The sequence below is a fragment of the Strongylocentrotus purpuratus genome, unplaced genomic scaffold, assembly GCF_000002235.5.
Source record: "Strongylocentrotus purpuratus isolate Spur 01 unplaced genomic scaffold, Spur_5.0 spur5_scaffold_1, whole genome shotgun sequence".
In the NCBI taxonomy this organism is placed as follows: domain Eukaryota; kingdom Metazoa; phylum Echinodermata; class Echinoidea; order Camarodonta; family Strongylocentrotidae; genus Strongylocentrotus; species Strongylocentrotus purpuratus.
The window spans coordinates 32,610,646-32,633,556 of record NW_022145594.1 but is presented as its reverse complement, the minus strand read 5'-3'; the positions used below and the strand labels follow the sequence as shown (position 1 = coordinate 32,633,556).

Genomic DNA, 22,911 nt, shown 5'->3' with positions numbered 1-22,911 from the left:
CTACTCACCATAGTCACTAGGAGGTAAAGCTACAAAGAAAGAAGAAAAAATATCAAAGAATCAATTTGGAATTATCAATTTAAACTTGTCATGCACAAAACTTTTTTTGTAATTTTTTAAATACATATATATATTTTGTTTGGTGGGTCGGATGAGATACCCAGGGTGAATCAAATAAATGAGTCAACAATACTTTTAAAAAATCATAAAAATTGGGTTCACATTTATGGAAATCATTGTATAAATATTAGAATAAAATTGCAAGAATGCTGGAAAGAACGTGTGAATTCAATCATCACAGATCCAAGAAAATATGCAATTGACAAACAGGCAAACTTGTCAATAAATTAATACACATGCAAGTGAAATTGATCTTACAATTTCTGTAACACCCTGTATAACACGCCTAATAAAATCAGTTTGGCTAAAATCAATTTTGCCTTCAATGATTAAAAATTACAATTTTCTTCAAATTTCAAAAATAAAAAAATGTGAATTACAAAAGAAATTGAGACAGAGTTCTATAAACATCAATTGGACTTTTACAAAAACAATGCCATACAGGGTTAAAAGAGAAACAAACATATTCTATCACTCCAATACTCACGCGAAGTAGATACAAGGATTTCGCTGGTCTCGGAGCTTCTACCGTTACTGTTCTCTGCATAGACTGAGATAGAGTACCAGCCAAAAGCCTCAAGGTCTTCTAATAAATATTCAGGCTCCTTGATACCTAAAGGTTAGAAAAATTGAAATTTCATATTTATTGAAAAAGTCACAATTTCAACACATTTAATTTGTGCAACAGAGAACATACCTGCCGACCTTTCACAGCAAAAATTAGGAATCTCTCAAGGAAAAATTCTGGTCTATTTTGTTCAGAAAAAGAGAGAAATCTAGGGCTCAAAACAATAGCTCGAAGGTAAAAACAAATATGAATCATTCTTATTCCCCCAAAATAGGAATGGTTTGCAGCCATGGAGAAGGTTTTTTTGGCAAAATTGGAACTGAAAAAGATATTTTTTAAAGTGATCACATTCTTTGACACATGGCTCCTATGAAAAAGATTGAAATGAATAGCTAAAATAACTTTTTCTGACCAAGATCAGTCAATATTTAATAACATTCATCATATGGGAATACACTGAAAATCATCTACCGGTAATACATGCGCATGTATCCGTATCAATAATGTAGTAGATTCAATACAAAAAAACTGTGACAACTAAGATTGCAAATTATGGTCAAGAAATTAATAAAACAAGACTAAACCCCAACTTGGAAAATGTTGTCTGTGAACAGCCCAATTTTATTGTTTTTAAACTTTGCATGAAAATGACTGGCAAAGGGTAATTTGAATAGCTACCCACAACAATATCCCCTATGTGTACTTAAAGATGAAGTTGAGTTCTGGTCATGCAATTGCATTATGAAAGAAACGGTGTGGAATCAACCAGAAAAGGTTGATCATGTAGCATATAAGAATTTGTGTGTATTGCAAGGTTCTGGAATCATCAAAATGATAAGAAATTTGGCCAAGTCTTGGTAAAGTTACAAACACTGTACACAGAAAGATGTATATGGGACTACATGAACACGTGGCGTAAAAATCCTACCCCCGAGTTTTACGATGTTACATGACATATTTAGAATATAAAGGCATTTGAAGAGCCATGCTTTTCAGGGAACATGTCTTATTTGATGTTCTTCCACACTTGCATGATAAGAATGATAACGCTCACAAATTGTTTTTCACCTCTTCCCAGAACTCAACCTTCTCTTTAATAATCTGTATGTTACTAGATACAAAAATGTGACGCGTAATAACATTATCTAATCTAACTTTGCATGTCTTTCTTTTCTTCATTCAATTTAATTTCTCATGTCTGGATGTGGCAAAAACTCACCAAATATTTTCTTGCAGTCCAGTTGGGTGTCATTCAGACAGTAGGTTATGACGTATGATTGTTCCACTCCACCATTATAGCCAAATTGCCAATAAATCATGAATGAATGGGCTTTGATCTGGCTCGCATCAATCCGTAATGATGTAGGAGGCTCTGGTTTTGCTGTTTAAACGAAGAAGAATCATTAAACACATCTGTTTGTGTTTCCAGTTTCTTACAAGAAGATACAGTCACAGTGATATAAATTTCCCACAGTTGTTTCAATGTGATTGCAAACTTGATGAAAATATGCTAGCAAACCTTCCCATGAATTTTTCCACTGAATGAGAAAAAAATTGATTTCCATAGCATTTTGCCAGTGTAACAACACTTTGGGAAATTCATCAGGTGACTGGAACAACTTCTACTGATAGAAAATAATTAAGGCGGCATATCAGTATCAGCAGTTCATATTGATTTCTGAGCAAATGCAGAAAAGATGACATATTCCTAGGGAAATAATTTCAAAACACTTCACAAGCACATACATGTTAGAGTCTTGCATCAAAATGTGGCATGTACTATAAAAAAACAAAATTGGATTATTAATGGTATCATTATTTCCATTGTTGCAAGCTACATATGTATGTAAACATACTCTAGACTCTACGGGAAGTTGTTAGGAATCAAGTTTTTTGGACGTGCATTAGAAATTCTTAGATATAGATCCACAATTGCAGTACATTTCACTATGCAACCGATAGTGTCATCAAAGTGACCGATCAAACTTACATGTTCCGCTAAGGATAATGACAGCATCGTCTCTTCCTGCAGTGCTTATCGCCGTGCACTTGTAGTTCCCATGATCAATGTCCGGCTGTACGTTCAAGATGTTCAGCGTACTCGTCACCACGCTCTCATAATCACTGTTGACCTCTGTATTTACAATCACAGTCCTGTTCGAAAGCGAGTGGTTGCCGAGCCGTGTCCAGTTGACGTCTGGGCTGGGGTTGCCCTCAACGATGCAGGAGAGAGAGGCGTTCTTGCCCTCGTTGGCCGTCGTCCGGTTGTTGGCCTTATTTTGAATCGTAGGCGGAACTGAAAAGAAAGAGCACCAAGTGATTTTCCAGGGTAGAACTTCAACAACAAAAATTCTGTACGGGAACGTCAGGAATCATCATTTGCATTGATCAAACAGTCTCTGATGTCAGCACTCTATTTTTTTCTTTACTTTTTTACACCACCCTGGATAGTCCGTTTCTGTGAAAATTGTGAAATACTTTACAGTAACCAATAGCTGACTCCTAACCATTCACACTGCAATTTCATTGAAATTGTGAACGTAGTTTCAATGAAATTATGTTTACATTCTCATTTATTTTTAATCAGAGGCGAGTTCTAAATTAAAGCATGTTTCAAAACAAACACCAAATTTCCAATTTTTGAATTTGGGAATACACATCAATTTCTTGTGCGAAGATGGCCGTCATTAAATGCTGTGAGCGTCGAAATCGGCAGCCTAGCATAGCCGAGTAATGTTGGAGCGCCTTGAGGACCTTGCAAGGTCGATACGTGTGCTTTATAAGAATCCAATATTATTATTATTATTATTAACAATTCACTAAAGAGTAATGATAAAAAGGATCTGTTTTAAATGAAATGATCTAAAAAACCAAATGACAACTGGAGTGCCTTCTTGAGTTACGTGTCTGAAATGTTTTCATTAACGATGAGAAACTCTCTTCACTCACAATACACGATGAGTTGGTCATCTGTGCTGCTCCTTGGCGAAATGTTATTGTTAGCAATGCACTTGTATACCCCTCCATGATGCCTTCGGACCTCCCTAAATTGCAGCAGCTGGGAGCCATCCTCCTTGGTCAGCTGATCAAGCATTAACCCTTCGTTTTTGGCCTTCACCCAGGTCAGGGCGGGTCTGGGGTTGCCGTCAGCTCGGCAGGTGAATTCCAGGTCGACAGTGCCCTCTGTGACTTGGCGGCCGGGCATGTTCCTAGAGATGGTGGGCATTTCTGGTGCATCTGAGATGAATTACAGAATATATAGACTTAGAACCCATTTTGTTTAAAAAACAGAATAGGCCATTAAATTATATTTTATATTGAAGGATACCTGTCTGCCATACTTTATAGTTCACTTACATAAGGCCTAAAAAAAAGATGTTGTATTGCCCTTTAGGTGCCGAAACATGGGACGGATGGTCAGTCAAAAAGTTCTTTTTCTTTTTCTCCCTCTTTGGGCTGATATTTCTCAGTTTTGATACATATTTTTTTATTCATTAAACATTTTTTTTTTTTTACGTTTAAAAAAGAATTTTTTTTAAAAAGCCGACCATAGATTTCAAGATGGATGTTTATTCTAGCTTTCCTAGCATGTTATGGAGAGTATACTTGTATACATCTTTCGATCAAAATATACCTGTTCCTGAACAAAAATTGAGAAAAGAAGATATTGTGAGAATCTTTAAAACAACATCAAGTCCAAATTACTGAAATAGGAGGTTTCATGCATCATTTATGATTTAGTACGTAACAAACTCTATTGCCTACTGGAAATGATTGACTCCTGTATTAAAGCATATGGGAATGAAAGAATTCAATAGTATTATAATTGTTTTAGTTTGTAATGTCTTGTTTACATCTTGCATTTTGTTATTTTGTGAATTTTATTGTAATTTTTTTTCCACATTTGTCATTTATGTTATAGGTTCACCCACTTCCCTCAAGCCATCAGCTTTATTTGGTGCTAATGATCCAGTACACTCCTAAATGTATATTGTATGTGATTTAGTTTTAAATTAAATAATAAATTAAATTGAAATAAATAGTCAGGGGGTTAATTTTGTTATCTAATTCATCTCACACTATTACTAAAATATGTTATTAATTTTTGTTTTTATCTGCTACCTCCGAGGCCATGAGTTATTTCTATACTAACATTTGACATCTGGGACGCAAGGTTCAGAGCACACGGTAGAGTCACAGGATGGGCTGAGAGTAGTGCAGCATTTAAAGCTCTGTTTATAGTCTTCTTTGGTGAAGTTTCTCATGTAACTCAGCGTCGCCCGTCTTCCAAGGGGTTCGGTGCTCTCTTCGAAGTGAGTCTGTAAGGCATTTGGCTCCGTGACGCTAGTGACACCTAGACAGATATACAGAAATATACTCTTTAAATGCCACATAAATAATTTTCCTGTCATGTATCATGGGATAGGTATAACAAATGCTTCAAAATTATACACAATGTTTCCAGTGCAAGATTAATCTATATCAATGTTAAAGCCTGTCTGCACTAATTTGGCCAGGAGGGATTAGACCTCCCTGCTGGTCACTGGCAGGTGGTTATCTCATCAAATCAGCTCTCAATTAACATAAGAAAAAGTTGACCATAGGGGATCAACCATGGGGGATCAACAGTCACCACTTAGGCATTGTTGGCTATATAGAGGACGCAAGTAGCTACAAGTAGTGCAGACAGGCTTTAAGGTAAAAAGAGTTGTCATGGAGCTATTCAGGATCAGAAATGGATAATTTTGCAAAGCCATTGTGTTACACAAAACAATCTTTCCCTCAATTGGTGCCTGTTATTTTGTGCAAGATCACATGTGTGGCAAATGAGCAACTGTGCAGAGAGGCAAAGAAAGTAACCAAAGTGTAACCCTATATAGCCCGGGCTATTTTGAAACTGCATAGCCCGGGGAGGGGCTTCTAAGGCCCCCCCTATGATCTCGGCCCTGAAACGTTGAAAAATTATTGCGAAAAATGTTGAGGGGGGCGAGATAGGGTTAACCCTATCTAGCCTGGGAGGCTGGCTCCCCCCCCCCCCCCCCCCCCCCCCTATGATCTCGGCCGCCGAATGTCCGATGAACACGAAAATTTGCATATTTGTAGATATTTACGTAAGGAACAAGATGGTATCATTAGTTTTTTCCAAATATGCAAATTTTTGTCGTTATAGCCGAATTAATTATGCAAAATGCTAATTTTATGCATTTTACAGAAACCTCTACATATTTGTCCATAGACTTGTGAAGAATCTTGAAAATGTATTGGTTAATTTGCATAAATTATGAATACGCAAATTAGCATTCATGAATATCAAATCTGGAACTATATTTAGGGACTAGAATCATTACAAAAATTGTCAGACTCCACTTTTTGAATGTTGTAGCTCATTATTCATATGAAACATCTTTTTTAACACAAAATAGTTATTTGATGTAATTAATAATGATAATTTATGCCAATTTGATGCAATTTTCAACTATTTATTTTCTTAAGTATTATATTGTTTTTTATTTCTTATTATATCTATTGTTTTATTTCTAATGTATTCTTTTGTTCAGGAATACATCAAGTTTGATATCAATTCATATCTTCACATTTCTGCTTGTACATGAATATATGCAATTATAGCAATTTTTTTATGACATGCACATACTAATTGTTATGTAACACCTTACAGGTATATCTGATTTTGACGAAAATGGTATCAAAATGTGCGCAAGACTTGAGGGAAAAAAGTCATGAAACGACAATTCAAAATTCCAAGCCGTTGCGGCGCGATCTCCGAAAATGTCGAGGGGGGGGGGGCCTCCCAGGCCCCCCCACCCCCAGTAAAGTAAGGGTTAAAAAAGGGTTTCTCATTGAAACATGTACTAAAGGAACCTGTCTACACAGACCACCTGTTGTGTTTCCCTTGGGCGGTCGCTATAGACAGGTTTGACCAAACTACCTTATTCTGATCAAATTAGTGCGAAAAATGTTGAGGGGGGCTAGATAGGGTTAACCCTAACTAGCCTGGGAGGCTCCCCCCCCCCCCCTATGATCTCGGCCGTGGAATGTCCGATGAACACGAAAATTTGCATATTTGTAGATATTTACGTAAGGAACAAGATGGTATAATTAGTTTTTTCCTAGTATGCAAATTTTTGTCGTTATAGCCAAATTAATTATGCAAAATGCTAATTTTATGCATTTTACAGAAACCTCTACATACATTGTAGTTGTCCATAGACTTGTGAAGAATCTTGAAAATGTATTGGTTAATTTGCATAAATTATGAATACGCAAATTAGCATTCATGAATATCAAATCTGGAACTATATTTAGGGACTAGAATCATTACAAAAATTGTCAGACTCCACTTTTTGAATGTTGTAGCTCATTATTCATATGAAACTTCTTTTTTAACACAAAATAGTTATTTGATGTAATTAATAATGATAATTTATGCCAATTTGATGCAATTTTCAACTATTTATTTTCTTAAGTATTATATTGTTTTTTATTTCTTATTATATCTATTGTTTTATTTCTAATGTATTCTTTTGTTCAGGAATACATCAAGTTTGATATCAATTCATATCTTCACATTTCTGCTTGTACATGAATATATGCAATTATAGCAATTTTTTTATGACATGCACATACTAATTGTTATGTAACACCTTACAGGTATATCTGATTTTGACGAAAATGGTATCAAAATGTGCGCAAGACTTGAGGGAAAAAAGTCATGAAACGACAATTCAAAATTCCAAGCCGTTGCGGCGCGATCTCCGAAAATGTCGAGGGGGGGCCCCCCCCCCCCCACCCCCAGTACAGTAAGGTAAGGGTTAAAAAAGGGTTTCTCATTGAAACATGTACTAAAGGAACCTGTCTACACAGACCACTTGTTGTGTTTCCCTTGGGCGGTCGCTATAGACAGGTTTGACCAAACTACCTTATTCTGATCAAATGTTTTACACGCTCTATTTGGACTTCAGAGTTTGGAGCAAGCCTTCTCGCCATGAGGAGGGATACCTTTCTCATTCAAGAGGATTTCATTTCTCTACCCGAATCTGCCAAACATGCTTTTTAAAAGCAGTTTAAAATGCATTGATGCATCTTCATTTAGGAGGATACATCTTTCCTGTGCACTTTTCCCTTCTCACTGAAAGGTCACTGTCTTTCTTTAATTAGAATTCTTGATATGGATATGAATGATCTTGACTGAATGTTGATGTAATTAGCATAATTGCCACTCATGTAAAGTGGAATGATGACATGTACATGTCAATAGTTTAAAACAATGCATTCAAGTGCAGTGGTGGTTTCTATTTCGGTGTCATATGATATTACCTCATTACGGTTGTTGAGGCTTTGAGTAGTCTACTCAGCAGTTCCTTTACATGTACCTTTAAAATGCATCAATGCATCTTCATTTAGGAAATATCTTTCCTGTGCACTTTTCCCTTCTCACTCTAAGGTCACTGTCTTTCTTTAAATATAATTCTTGATATGGATATGAATGATCTTGACCGAATGTTGATGTAATTAGCATAATTGCCACTCATGTACAGTGTAATGAAGACACTTTCATCTATGTCAATAGTCTATTAAAACAATGCATTCAAGTGCAGTGGTGGTTTCTATTTCGGTGTCATATGATATTACCTCATGAGGGTTGTTGAGGCTTTGAGGAGTCTACTCAGCAGTTCCTTTACATGTACCTTTGTCTATAAAAGTGCAATCTCAGGTTTTAAACTTGCAATATTTATTCTTAAATAACCACCACTACCACTATTGTTAAAGGCAATATTTAAAGGGAAGGTCGGATTCTGGTGGAAATGATAATTCATTGGTAGGCTCCCTCAATGTTTTTTCAGTTTGCAAAAATATCATGGTAGAAACGTCGCCTAAAAAGGATTGCTCTCCAAATGCATTTGGAGAGCAAGCATTCTTAGATCTAAAGCATTGTCTTACACCCTGAGTTGTAATGATAATAATAATAATAGTTCAGTTCTTGTATAGCACATAATACGTTATGAAATAACATCTCTATGCGCTTCCAAAGAACTTTGGACTTTATTACCCTAGCTTTAGCTCCGGCAGCGCATTTGAAGGAATAATCCTTCCAGATACCCAATTACCTCACCTGGGTGGAGTGTGGCAAATGGAGATCAATGTCTTGCCAAAGGACATTAGTGCCCCAGCGGGACTCGAACCGCAGACCTTGTGATCGACAGTCCGGTGACATATCCACTTGACCACAACACCTCTACACTAATTTTGTTTACCCAGGGAAGCCTCATCAGCTTCAATGCTGTTCTTCCTGAGTGCCCTGCAATTGTTATTTCCCTAGCGATTGCCAGGTACCAATCTACACCCGAGTAGAGAGTGGCAGATGTGGATTAATGTCTTGCCAAAAGATGTGAGTGCCAGACATAGATTTGAACCCTCAACCTTTGGATTTAGAGTCAGGTGAATGAGCCACTATAGCATGACACCTCCATGGTCTTTATATACAGGTTTTACAGCATAGATGTACCTTTAATCCATACAAGATTTGACGCTGGATTGCTGGCCCCCGATCGGCACACCATGACCTCAGATGACCCCGCTTCGACCTCAGGGCAGATCGTCACATCCACTGTTGTTGGGCAATCTGGGTAGATAAGAGAAGTTTGAGTTACATGTCAATGAGAAATGAATCAAGGACTATTATTGAATCACAGTTCAACTATTCAGGCCATCACTATTAAATCAATTCCATAGGTTCCTGTGAATGATTTTTAATGTGCTGTTGAAAGGGTATAGATATCTCATAGTTTACAAGGTTGAATTAACTTTTAAAATTCATTGTTCATCATCAAATTTCTTTTTAAACAACATCTTCTAGATAAATATTAAAATCTTCCTACACTTGTTCATATTTTGTGTCTACAGTATAAATCTACATGGAATATCAATATTGATATTCCTATTGATTTTATCTTCATAGTTTTCAATATCATGGAAATATTTTTTCCATCACAATAATCGCCACTATCGCCATTATCATCATCATCATCACCACCACCACCACCACCACCACCACCACCACCACCACCACCACCACCACCACCACCACCACCACCACCACCATCAGAGATAGCAATATACTTCCAAAATGCCCTCATCAACTCACAATTGACTACCAGGGTATCGCTCATCACTCTCATGGGTTGCGAGAGCTGATCGTGGATGACATTGCACTCCAGCGCTAGACCGTTATCCTCTCTCATGGGCAGGTACCGCAGCTGGCTCGTGGCGTCGATACGGTTCTTGGCGTCGGCAGACACCTGCAGCGAAGCAGAGGCGCTCAGGTTCCGGCTGCCGATGAACCATTGGAACGAGGGGGAAGGGTGGCCATTGTCAGCCTGACAGGAGACGGTGGTCTGCTGGTTTTCGTTGATGTTGTCAGGAATACCAGCGATTACGGGCGGGTCAGGTGGACCTGGTCATTGAGAAGTTAAAACAAAGAAATGTTATTTTATATTTGTGTTTAGAGTCTAGTTTCGTGTTCTTGTATGCATTTCGTTTTTATACTGTAAACAATTGTACAATTCTGCCTAACAGCTGCAAGACAGAATTTTCAATGAAAATAACATTAATAACTAAATTAATTGTCATAGGCAAAATCACAATAACTAAACTTGAAGTATTAAAGATGAAAAAAAGACTATGAGGAAGAGGAAAACGGATAATAAAATAAAGGAAAGATGAGAATGAAGGCGATGAAAAGAAACAGAATGAAGGTTGACAAAATAAAGGAAACAACTAGGATAAAACTTGAAAAAAAATCTTCAACCCTTAGCACTACTACCAGGTTTTCAAACATGTGGCACAAAAATCGGGCCTTATTTTTAAACTGTTACTTGTCATATTTAGAATATGGAGGCCTTTGAAGAGCCATGCTTTTCAGGGAACATTTTTCTCTGATATGCTTCCACACTTGCATAATAACAATTATAACGCTCATAATTTTGTTGTCAATTCTCCCCAGAACTCAACCTTTTCTGTAAGCTATAAATTTCCTGGTTGGATCAAAACATAAATTATTTCATATACACTTCCTGTCACCAATTGAAAACAACAGTCCTTTCCCTTATCAAACATTTAGCTGCCAGCAAAGAAGGAAATGCTTTCTAGACAGATGGCATATGTACACAAAAAGGAAAAGCTTTAAAATGTCAGGGGAAAAAAATAAAGCAGGAATGCCAGATTTCAAGCTTTTGCATGATTTCAGACCCTGTCTCATCCCTGTTTCCTGCTATGTCAGACTGTATATTGAACAGAATTAAACATCTAGAACTCTTTTCAGCCTTATTGAGTTGTAGGCCTGGTAGGCCTCTTTAGATTCTCCTTTAATACTGAACTTGCATTGTGTATAAAGGAAGCTTCAAGAATGCGTTCTTTCCTTCCCATTTAAAAAATAAGACTCTTTAACAAACAAAAAATCCTCCTACCATCAACAGACAGTCGGACACTGGTATCATGGCTGATGCCAAACGTGGTTGCCTGGCAACGTAGAACCTGCTCGTGCTGCGCCCTGGTAGGTTGGATGATGATGCTGCTGGACGCATCCTGTAAACGACCGTCATTCATATTGGGGGAAAATACCGGTCTGCCGACCCCAGACGATACTTGGACGCCATCGAGGTACCATGTGATTGCAGAGGCTGGTCTTGTTCCGAGGCTTTCGCAGGTGATGGTGCTTGGGGTTCCTTCCTGTAGCGTCAGAGTCCCACCGTCAGAGACGATGGCAGATTGTAAAGCGATGTTCACATTCCTTGGAGGAACTGGGTGAAAGAAGGATATTATCTTGATGTTTAATGGTCAGGATGCTATCCATACATAATATCTATAATCTTAAATGCTACAGTATCTAATAGTAAGGTACAATGTAAACTAGGTAAAACAAGTAAACAAATGAAGTATTTTCCCATCAACAATTCCACTTCCGTCTTTAGAATCTTAATCTAATCTTAAATCTGTCTGATCATTACAACATACCTAAATATGCAATCAAAAACATAAGCTGATTTGAGCTGAGGTAAAGGAGTTACATTTCAAGAACTAGATAAAAAAGTAAAAATGTAACAAATAAGGAAACATGTTGGAAATTAGATTTACTGAAACTACAAGTTCCGTTGCTTGGCACAACAAGGTTGCACAACAAGATCAATTATTATTTTGTGTATGTTGCTCGACCTGTATATTGAAAGCCCTTTTTACACAATAACCCAAATCATTTGTCAGATATTCATCACATCATTCGAGGTAAAGGCTCGTTCAGATAAGATGTGGCAAAACTGCAACGTTTTTTTTTCATGACATAAAGTTTACATACGCTTCACATTTCGGTAAACAATAACACAGAGCTCCCTACCAAGACACGCAGGTCTTTTGTTGCGCGCATGTACGAAAACCGGGGCGACTTTCCAATCTGAACAGGGCTTAACTCTGGTTTTAATTGGTGTTCATTTTCATTCACTAACGAAACGGTTGTTACTATCTGAACTTAATTTAAACAAAGATATGTTACCTTGTACATCAAGCTGAATAAACTTGGTAAGGGATGATTCCAGAGCTGGATGTGTGGCTTCGCAAGTGACCGTCGTAAGATGGTCAGCCATAGACGGCGTGAAAGTCACCTCCTTGCTGGACACGGTCAGCTTACTACCGGTCACTTGCTGGTCATCTTTGTCCTCCTGGTTGATCTGGGCGGTGGTCGAAGTCCACTCCAGGTCCGCAGGTGGGTTGGCGCCAGGTTGGGTTGCACAGGTGACGGTGTAAGACTCGCCTGATAGGATGGGGACGATGTCGCCCTGCTCGTGGCCTCCCGGTGTCATAGTGTCCGAGAGTTTCAGGCTTACAGGTGGAACTAAGAGCAAGAAAAGGTAATTTCATTTAAAGCCATTTCAATTGTACATGTAGTGGCATGAGTGCACTGAGGCTACAATTATCATTATTAGGGAAGTCCAACCTTGCTAGCTAACTACTCTAGAGGAAAGCAGAAAAATAAGAGAAGCAGACTAGTGAAAGGTTGATTGAAATCAGACAAAACGATGATAAAGTTATGATTTTTTTTAAATCACTATACCTATGGGCTCTTCAAATTGGCTGAATCAGTAATGTCTGTGATGTAGTGCACCCTATTATTGAGAGAGTTACCCTGTTTAAATTAAATGAATAAATACTTAAAGTCAAAAGAAATACTCACCATTTACTACGAGTTGGGAAGTGCTCTCAGCAGCTCTATAGATAGTGGAGACTTTACACTGATAAACATTATCATCGGTCAATGAAACACCGGTGATGGTCAAATTACCACTTGATTGAAAGTCAACGTCCAGCGAATACCGGTCCGTATTTGTGTTTGTTCTGCTACAAGCGTTGGGGCAACTGACGGACGCTAACACAGTATCTCCCATTTGCCAAGAGAGGGAGGCAAAGTCTATCTTTTCGGTCTCTGGCTGATATGTGCACACTAATGTTACTGTTTCTCCTTCCTTCGCGGATAAATTGTCAGGCGTAAATGCCGTGGTAAACTGGGCATCTGCAACTGTTGAGTAGAAAGAGAAAGAAGGGAGAAATTATGCAACTAGAATGTACATGTACATGTGTGCGCAATATTTTATAAATGTACTGTACATGCATATCTCTGAGGAAAAGAAATTAAAAGCTTTTCATGGGTAATTCCATGAAAATGTCAACTTTTGGTTACAGCAAAATTGTTAATTTGAACCTTTTCTCCCTGTGTCAGTTTAATACATGATTTGCATTTCATGGAACAAGATTCAGATTTGTTCTTTTTTTTATTTGACCCAAATTTGCCATATTTTGACCCAAAAATTAAACCACACATTTTTTATGGTAAAATACATGTATGTCTAGTTAATTACAGATTGTGGTATTTTCAAAATGTTCTTCTCTTATTTTTTTAATAATACAGAGTTAATCAAATTTGGTTAATAAAAAAAACTATAAGGGGAACTTTTAAATGTCTAGTATTAACCAAAAAAAATCCAAAATTTGGATTTGGACCCCTTAGCTGCCCCAAAGTCATAGAGGAAGCCTGTTTTCAGTTTACAAGTACAATTGATTTCAATTATTATAGTATGTGTAGTGTCAGACCTGCCCTACAGGATACTTTTGCTTATGAACCAAGTCCATTTTTTTTTTGGTTAAAAGGCATTTATCATTTCAAGTTGATTCCATGTGAGTATATTTGTATCTTCCTGCATTTACATTCAACAATTAAATTATTCATACCCTTACCAAGTTTTGTGAAATTTTATTTTTGTTGAGAATGTACATCTGAAAGTATTCAACAAAGACCCTAATTAAACCGGTCCAACTTTCATTCTTGAGTTACAAAAACCAAATAAAAAAAAAACAACTTACAAGGGAAATGAATTTGTTAACTGTACATTTACATACAGCAGAGTCTGTGCATTCCTACATGTACATGTAATTGCAATAGTCAATACACAACACAATAATAAGATTCATGATTTTTGTCTCAATCGTTATGACTGGTCATTATTAAGCTGTGGGTAAAAGTACTCACCTAAATGAGGCCATGGCGTCCAAATCAGGGAAAAGACTGAGACAAGGAAGAGCTTGTAATGAGCAGCGGCTGCCATGGTAACCATTGTAATTACCTCCTGTTGCAAGACGACGCTAATCACCGTTTTCAAAATATCTGCTTTAAAATTCTATATTAGTCCCTGTTTATTATGAATGCTCTCCTTGAAACTTTTCTGCTTCTATATCCATCTGTTATCACATTGGAATATTGTCAATTTCTTGAGTTTTGGGGGACTAAATCTAAATCTCCTATTTTGGGCGTCAATTTGGCGTCTCTCTCCGAAACACTGTTCAACTTGCATATATTTCCATAGGGACTCCTAATTTCTCAACTAATTGTTCCTCTGTTTTTGATCCCCTCTCGATTCGAAGCCAATATGCAGTGTCGCTGCAGATCTGGGACTGGAAACAATTTGGCAGTGGTATTTTACGATAGCATCATTCACAATCCAGTGATTCCTTCCACCTATTCTCCTCACAGATTAGCCAAACAATTCATTTTCCTCGTCCCGTAGCTTTCTCTATAGTTTACTCAACGGATCTGAACAGAGGCTGCTTTTTCTTGTGATGTATCCTTTTGATTTCCAGCTGACTAAATGAGTAGTCCCACAAAAGATTCACCACTGTTTTGACAGCCTATTAAGCCATCAATGGGCTTTCTGCTGTATTAGACAATCCAGCGTTTGACAAACACGGCCAAACTTCCCCGCTGATAATTGCTCTAATGCCTCACTCCCAATGGGCTTTTTCCTGTCACGATGACGGCGGTAGGGGTGTACATGTAGACTATTCTGACCGACACCAAATATTCACGTGGTCATAATGGGATTGAGTCGCATCCTTCCTCGAATCAGTAACCATCAGTTTGATTATAGCCCTCCTTCCGCTCTGTGTATAAAAGAAAATAAACAAAGAATTTAATAGAATAAAACCACATTATGAACAAATATGGTTCTGTCGGAAACAATGGGATATTGTTCAATATCATCTGTGCATGGTGGAAGGTATGGTTTGTGGTTAATATCCCACAAAAGAATGATAATAATCATATTATTAAAAAACCTTTCAACTAAATGCACAATGCCAATCAAATCGGCCTGTATACGTCAACTACAGGAGTAATTTTTTTTTTAAACATTACGATAATACAATTCAATAAAAAAGGAATAGCTTTGGAATTGCAAGCTAATTGGTTGGTTGTATTTATTATGGTTGCATTAAATCTTGTGGATAACAATTTGTGCATTGGGGCAATAACATGGTAGAATAGACATTCAACTTCGCCTCCCAGCCAATATTTCATTCTAGATTTCTGCTACACAGGTTCTCGTGACCTTATCAAAAGAAGAGGGAAAAAAAGGCAACTACCTGTACATTAAAGTACAAGAGGTCGATATCTTGAGGTGCGTTTTACAAATTCATTCTGCATTCCTCGTTGATATCCTCTATAGTACATTGAACTTATTTCGGGAAGCTGTTCAAACTAATTTGCCTTGATTAACTTCAAGAAAAAGAAACAAAACTTGGAGGAAATCTAGACATAGTTCATTACACAGTAAATGACCATAAAATTAGTGGAAAGTGCAACGAAAACAGTGAAATTAGTAAAAGTGGTTAATGCCCGAGAAAACTAGTGACCCAGAGTACTATAATAATGTGCCCTGGGCTACTGAGAAAGTGCAGATACTACATGTACAAGTAAGCAGGTCAATTGAACTTGCAGTTGCCCAGCTGGACGAGCATAGTGTTTCAGTAGTTAGGTTCAATCACTTCAATGACAGTCAGCTAACTTTAAGTTTAGGTCATGGTTTTAAACTTTGAAGTTACAGTATCTTGTAGTTAGAGACCGCGCAAACGCACTCGTGGTTATGAAGCTTTAAGTTTACTCAAAGTTATAAAACACAGGCGATCTTACAGTTACTGCTATAACTACCAGCACCGAGGTGTTCCCACTCTCGGTTAATTAGTGCTGTGCGAACAAATTTAACTCTGAAGATACGCCAGAGCTTGCAGTTCGAATGACTGCTTGCCCAGTTCAAGCGACACTTTTTCACCCAAGAAACACGGTTTTCAAAGACACTCTCCCGCAGTAAACTGTGTTTTTTAACAGCGTTTTGATTTGTGATTCTAGCTTTTAAAAAAAAATCGCTTCAATACATATATTTTCCTATCGATCCTGTGTGAACCCTTGATGTTGTTAGCGGATCGTGGTTTAAAACGTAGATAGGTGACATACTTCTCGTTTTAAAAACTATAGTCTCGTGTGAACACAGCCAGCATTTCAATATTCCTTGCGTGACATTTTGAAGGGATCTACGGAGCAGTAAATCTTCAGCTGCACAGTTGTGGAATAAAGTGTACTGTATTTTGCAGCCAGTGGCGTCACTAGAGCATACTGAATGGGAAGTGTCAGACCAAATTGGCTAGCAAGTTAGCCAAGAAGTTCCCAGCAAGCACACCAAAAAAAAAAAACCAAAAAAAAAAGAATTAGATATAAAAAGAGGCTCTCAAATATAAAATTCTGCTGACAAGGATAAGGACAAGGCTTGGACCCGTCTTATCAAGAGTTGTGATTGATTTGAATTGATCGTAACTTAAAATCAATTGTGACTCCTGATTTGAATCAATCAGAGGGCTATATTAATAAGCAGGGCCCTGGTCTTTCGGTTGTCCAAAATAAATATTCTTAAAGCAACCAAAGAAATTATTCTAGTTTATCCACAGCCTACAAAATTTTAACATTTACGAACAGAAATTGAGAGAATATGACAGTGGGTGGCTGAAAAATCCACAGCTGCACAGTTGCGAAAGGAAAACGTAGTATTTCCCTCACCAATTTCTCCTGTGTAATACTTCCTGATCATAATAGGCAATCTGTCCAACTCATTTCCAAATTGTACAATAAGGGGGAAAGAGAGAAACAGAGAGAGAGAGAGAGAGAGAGTAAAGAGTAAAGAGTAAAGACTAAAGAGGGAAGAGGGGAGAGGGGAGAGAGAGAGAGGGGAGAGAGGGGAGAGAGGGGAGAGAGAGTGGAGAGAGGTGGGAGAGAGAGTGGAGAGAGGTGAGAGAGAGGTGAGAGAGAGGGGAGAGAGGTGGGAGAGAGAGAGTGGAGAGAGGTGAGAGAGATGTGAGAGAGAGAGGGGGAGAGAAGGAGAGAGCAACAGCATACACGTAGTAACCTTGCAAGATATAGACAATGGAGATATGAACAGAGGGAAGTGAGTCTGAAGGGGAAGTATTAATTAGTTTTATACTTGAAATAGCCCAAGCTTAATTAAGCCATTGTCTGAATAAAAGAGTGGCATATGAGTATCAAATCTCGTCAAATTGGCTAGTTAAAGGCCCACTGCACTACTGATAGCTACTTGCGCCCTCTATATAACATACAATGCCTAATCGGTGACCATTGGTCCCCCATGATCCTCTTTTTCTTATGTTAACTGAGAGTTGAGTTGATGAGATAACCACCTGTTCAGTGACCTTGCAGAGCGGTCTAATCCCTCCTGTAAACTAGGCAGATAAGCTTTAAAACATGAGTGACAAAAGAGTTATAAGTGTATGGGACGAGGGAAGATATATCTTACTGTAGAAATGCAGGAGGAGGGAACATAAGGGAAAAGAGAATGATGAGAGAACAAAGACAAAAATATTATTGTTATAATAAATAACTATAATAAATCTAAGCAACACTTTCTCATCCTTATCCTTATCCTCCAGAAAGACAGGCAATCAGAATTACAGCTTTAATAACCAAACAATCGTGACAATCTTCACTTCAGAGTCACATACTCTGGAAATATTGCACCAAGGAGAGAGAGAAAGGGGTGTGATTAAAATAGCATGATTGCGGTGGAATCACTCAAATGAAACTCACATTATAATATTCTTGAGTACTACTACTATATTCCTGAGTAATGCAAATAGCCATAGGCCTCCTCCTCTGTTCATTGTTGCAGGGACGTGTCATCAGGGCGGTGTTTCACAAAGATCCTAAGTTGAACCTATTTTTTAGTTGGACGTTAACAATTATTGAAAGCAGTTGGCATCTTTGAAAATATTTTGTAAAAGTCATTTCAAAGGGAATAAAATGTTGATTACAATCAATCATATTTTTTATTATCGAGGGGATTTCATGTTCTTGATGTGGAATTTATAAAAAGTCTAAATTACTTAAATTTTTGCTTTTGAATATGTGTTAATATTTTAAGGATATGAATGGCTCTCCATAATTTTCAAGTCCAACTTGGAGTTAAGTTTAAGTAAGCATCTTTGTGAAACACCCCCCAGATTGTCGCATGGAATGTACAGTGAATTTTCTATTTATAACGTAAATCACAGTTATTGCAAAATGAGTGTAATATCATATTGTCGACCCAACATGCTCATAAAAACTAGAATTTGGTGACAGAAAATTAAAATGAAAGTGAAATCTCAACTTGTTTCAGAGGTAATCAAAGTGCACTCCTCAGAGATAAGAACACTTTTACACAAACAAAAATCACCGTTTAGTAGCCAACCCTTTCCACCCCTGACAGACGCTCCAAACAGCGTTTCCAAAACGTTCAGCTATGAGTCCTGTTGTCGAGAAGAAAAATATGAGAGAAATGAACAGATCTGTCATCGATCAAAACGAGCTGTCTCAAAGCTGTCTCGATCTTTTCGCCTCTTGTTCCTGTCGTTAATTACGTCTTGCTCTCTGAAGACGGCGAATGACCTTTTTGTTTTTGTTGGGAAGGGGTTTTCCCCCATCCACAGCTCAGCATGGATGCACTTTTGTAAAATGACAAATGGCTATTTTGAGTGAAAGGGGATTTTCAACACATGGGTGTGTTCGGGCGTGTTCTTTTGCACTACAGCACAGTAGGTTCACACTCTTTCCAAATGCGATCTACTGTACATGTACATGTACATGCACTTCATGAATATGAATCATCAAAAATGCCCCCCCCCCCTCCCCCGTGAATCGTAACACGATATCCTAATATTCACATATTAATACACAATTTATCTCCCTTTGTGAGCATTATTTACGATGTGCTAACAACCATCCACAACTTAATTGGTTTCCATCTTTCATTGTGTACCCGTGGCCTTGTTTACACTCTCTCAATGACAAACAACTTCTTCCCATTAAGGCTCCCATCCCAAAAGGCAAGAGACTGTATGAACCGATTCCGAAAATACCCATTTGCAAATTAAATGAGATTTAGTGGTGCACATCAGATTGACAACAGTAACACAACTACATTTGTAGCACTAGTTTATAAACAACACATAGATTATCTGGGCCATACAGGTGTAATTACTTCATTAAAAACTTATTATCAATACTAAATACTAAAGTTCTATGACAAATTAGCTCAGATCCAATGATGCTATTTTAGTAGCTTATACATGTACAGTAAATGTAATTTGTTTTTGATACAAGAAGTAAAAGGTTTTAGGAAATAGGGTCCACTTTATCCCCTTTACACCATCATTGTCACTTGCCATTTATTTGTATGTAAAATAATATAAATTTTTTTACACTTGGATATTTTTCTATTTTTTTTTTTTTTGATTTTTTTTTATCGCTTTCTTAAAAGTTTATTTTTGAAAGAGCTTTATATGATATTCTTTGTAAAGGGTTTGTATTCTTTCCATAAAATTAAATATGTACAGTACAGTACACAATACACAGTATTGTAAATGTAGGCATGTAGACATATTTTCTTGCATTCTTCAAATTCTGTAGACATTAATATTGAACATGCTCTGAATATTAATAGGAAAACAGATGTCCCATAGATTAAGAGCAATGCCACGCTGCATTTCATTATTAATGAGTCATCAATAAATGTCATAATGAATGCCTTATTAATGATACATTGCCTATAATTACTCAAAATATATCTGAAGGCTTGCTGCTAGGGTAACAAACACATTTTGTGTTAATTGTTATACTTCTTCTTTTTGTTCTTCTTCTTCCTCTACTTTTTCTTCATATTATTCTCATTTTTCCCTTCTTTTCTTCTTCTGTCCCCTCCTCCTCCTTATTCTCACCTTGCTTTAATAATGCTTCTCCTTTTTCCTTCTCTTCCTCTTCTTCCTACTTTTCTTCTTCTTTTTTCTTCTCCTTCCTTCTTCTTCTTTCTCCTTCTTACTTCTCTACTTTGCCTCAAATAATTCTATAATTAATGCTAAAAATGTGACATTACCATCTATCTTATAACAGTGAAAAAAATTAAAAGGGGTCTCGGGTCTCTAAATCAATAATCTCCTTTAAAAAAGTGTTCCAAGATAATACCTCTCTCTCTAATCTCTAATCTAATCTAACCCCCTTCTTCCAACATCCCCCCCCCCTCTCTCTCTCTCTCTCTCTCTCTCTCACTCTCTCTCTTTTTTCTTTCTTTCTTCATTTTTTCTCTCTCTCTCTCTCTCTTTCTTTCTTGTTTTCTTTTCTCTCTCTCTCTCTCTCTGTCTGTCTCTCTTTCTCCATTTCCCTTTCTCTTTTTCTTTCTTCCTTTATCTCTCTCTCTCTCTCTCTCTCTCTCTCGCTCTCTCTTGTTTGCCTTACAGAACTTGATAAGCTGAAAATATGCATTTCATTTACATGTACGGTATCTAACTCTCTCCCTTTACAAAAACTCCACGGACTACTTGTCTCACCTTTACAACTGAAATGTATATCTATCTATATATAGATGTATTAAAAATACCACCCCTTTTTTCTCTCTCTCTCTCTGACTCTTTGCCACAACATGCTATATGGCACATTCTCTGAATAGCAAATATCATCCAAAAAACTAGGAAATTATTAATAGAGAAACTACCGAAATAAAACGCCTCCTTGGCGAAAAAACATAAACAATAAGTACAAGTTCTGTAAGCCACAACAAACTTTTCTCCATCTTCTTAGATATGGGCTTCCCTAAGCACCTCGTCACTTTAATCCAATCTCTCTATGTAAACCAAAAAGCTAAAATCCGTTGGGATGGTGAACACACTGAAGAGTTTGAGGTAGGAAAAGGTGCAAGACAGGGCTGCATCTTATCACCATACATGTACCTCTTCGTCACATACACGGAAAGTGGGATGAGGGAAGCAGATGTTGCGCACTACGGCATTAAATTTGGTGGCAAAAACATCTCAAATCTCAGATATGCTGACGACACAGCACTTATTGAATCTTCCAAAGATGGAATTGTAAGTCTCACACATGCAGTAAACAATGCCGGCAAGAAACTCAACTTACATCTAAATGTTAAAAAGACCAAACTCCTAGTTGCTGGTAAAACCTCAGATACCGATCGCAGCATCCAGATCGAAGGGGAAACAGTCAAAGAAGTGGAAAGCTTCAAATATCTTGGATCTACAAAGAACAGCGATGCCAGCTGTACCACTGATATAAAGATCAGAATAGCTATAGCGAAGAAGAGAATGGTTGACCTGCATGTACTTTGGAATGACAGGAATATCTCAACCGGCCTGAAAATAAAACTAGTCAAAACCCTGGTTTGGAGTGCTTTACTTTATGGTGCTGAAAGCTGGACACTGCTCAAAGCCGATGAAAATCGCATCATGGCAGCAGAAATGTGGTTCTGGAGGAGAATGCTCAAGATCAGCTGGAAGGACAAAAGAACCAATCTCAGTGTCCTACAAGAACTAAACACAGAAAGAGATCTCCTTGGAAAAGTGGCCCGCCTCAAGATGGGGTACTTCGGACACATTCTGCGTGGCAGTGGGAGCCCCTTAGCAGCACAAATAATAGAAAGCCAAGTAGAAGGAAAAAGAAAGAGAGGCAGACAGAGAAAGCAATGGTTTGATAACATCAAAGAATGGACAGGTCTCACATACTCAGAAGCTAAAAGATTAGCACAGGATAGAAACAAATGGAGAAAGACAACAAGAAGATGCGCAGATGTGGTCGCCAATCGCCAGCAACTGACGGCGGCAACCAGGTAACCAGGTAACAAGTTCATGACTTCATGTGCATACATATACAACTCTTATTTGAAAACATATGGCTGACTTGCAAGTGTCATATTTAGTAATTAAGTAGATATCAAGAAGGAATGAAAATAAGTTCATAAACAACTTTGTCCTGCATCCCATGCAAACCAGGTGGGAGGGACTCCAAACATGTTCATTAAAGGGAGACTGGTGTTCTCAAAGATGTATCAAAACAAATATTTACAAAATGAACATGATTGACAAAAGTTTTAGGACAAAAATTTAAAAAACAATCATTTTTGTTTGCAGTTTGCAATATATTTTCTTTCAGTATGTGGTGGGGACAATATCAGCTATTTTTTATACCAGGGTGGACTTTCTCTTTTAGTTTCCAACATTTTTTTTATTACTAGTACCTTAAGTGTGAGGTTTAATGAGATTTTTAAGAGGTTTGGGGGTTCTTATAATCAAGGTAGCGGCATAAAGCAGGATGGGGTCATGAACTTGATGTAAGGGTAGACTTTCCCTTTAAGCTTCCCAGAAGTTCTTTTTTTTCTTCTTCACTGCTTGAGATTACGTTTAAGTGTGAGGTTTAAGGAGATCTTTAAGAAGATCTTTAAGAAGATTGGGGGGATTCTTATAATTAAGGTAGCGCTGTGTAGCGGAATGACGTCATATCC

At 37.5% G+C, this 22,911-nt stretch overlaps 1 protein-coding gene across 5 annotated transcripts in view; it reads right to left on the bottom strand.

Moving 5' to 3' along the window:
* LOC581462 (roundabout homolog 1) overlaps positions 1-22,911 on the bottom strand; it is a 77,113-nt gene that overhangs the window by 13,710 nt on the left and 40,492 nt on the right. For all 5 annotated transcript variants that reach the window (XM_030978068.1, XM_011662551.2, XM_030978070.1 and 2 more), the window contains exons 3-14: positions 14,280-15,187; positions 12,930-13,271; positions 12,252-12,590; positions 11,173-11,505; positions 9,852-10,160; positions 9,213-9,329; positions 4,842-5,042; positions 3,638-3,925; positions 2,679-2,984; positions 1,908-2,069; positions 608-733; positions 9-29 (exon numbers count right to left, since the gene is read on the bottom strand). In XM_030978068.1, the coding sequence (XP_030833928.1) occupies positions 9-29; positions 608-733; positions 1,908-2,069; positions 2,679-2,984; positions 3,638-3,925; positions 4,842-5,042; positions 9,213-9,329; positions 9,852-10,160; positions 11,173-11,505; positions 12,252-12,590; positions 12,930-13,271; positions 14,280-14,364 (2,629 nt within the window). In that variant the 5' untranslated portion in view covers positions 14,365-15,187. The remainder of the gene's footprint in view (positions 1-8; positions 30-607; positions 734-1,907; positions 2,070-2,678; positions 2,985-3,637; positions 3,926-4,841; positions 5,043-9,212; positions 9,330-9,851; positions 10,161-11,172; positions 11,506-12,251; positions 12,591-12,929; positions 13,272-14,279; positions 15,188-22,911) is intronic.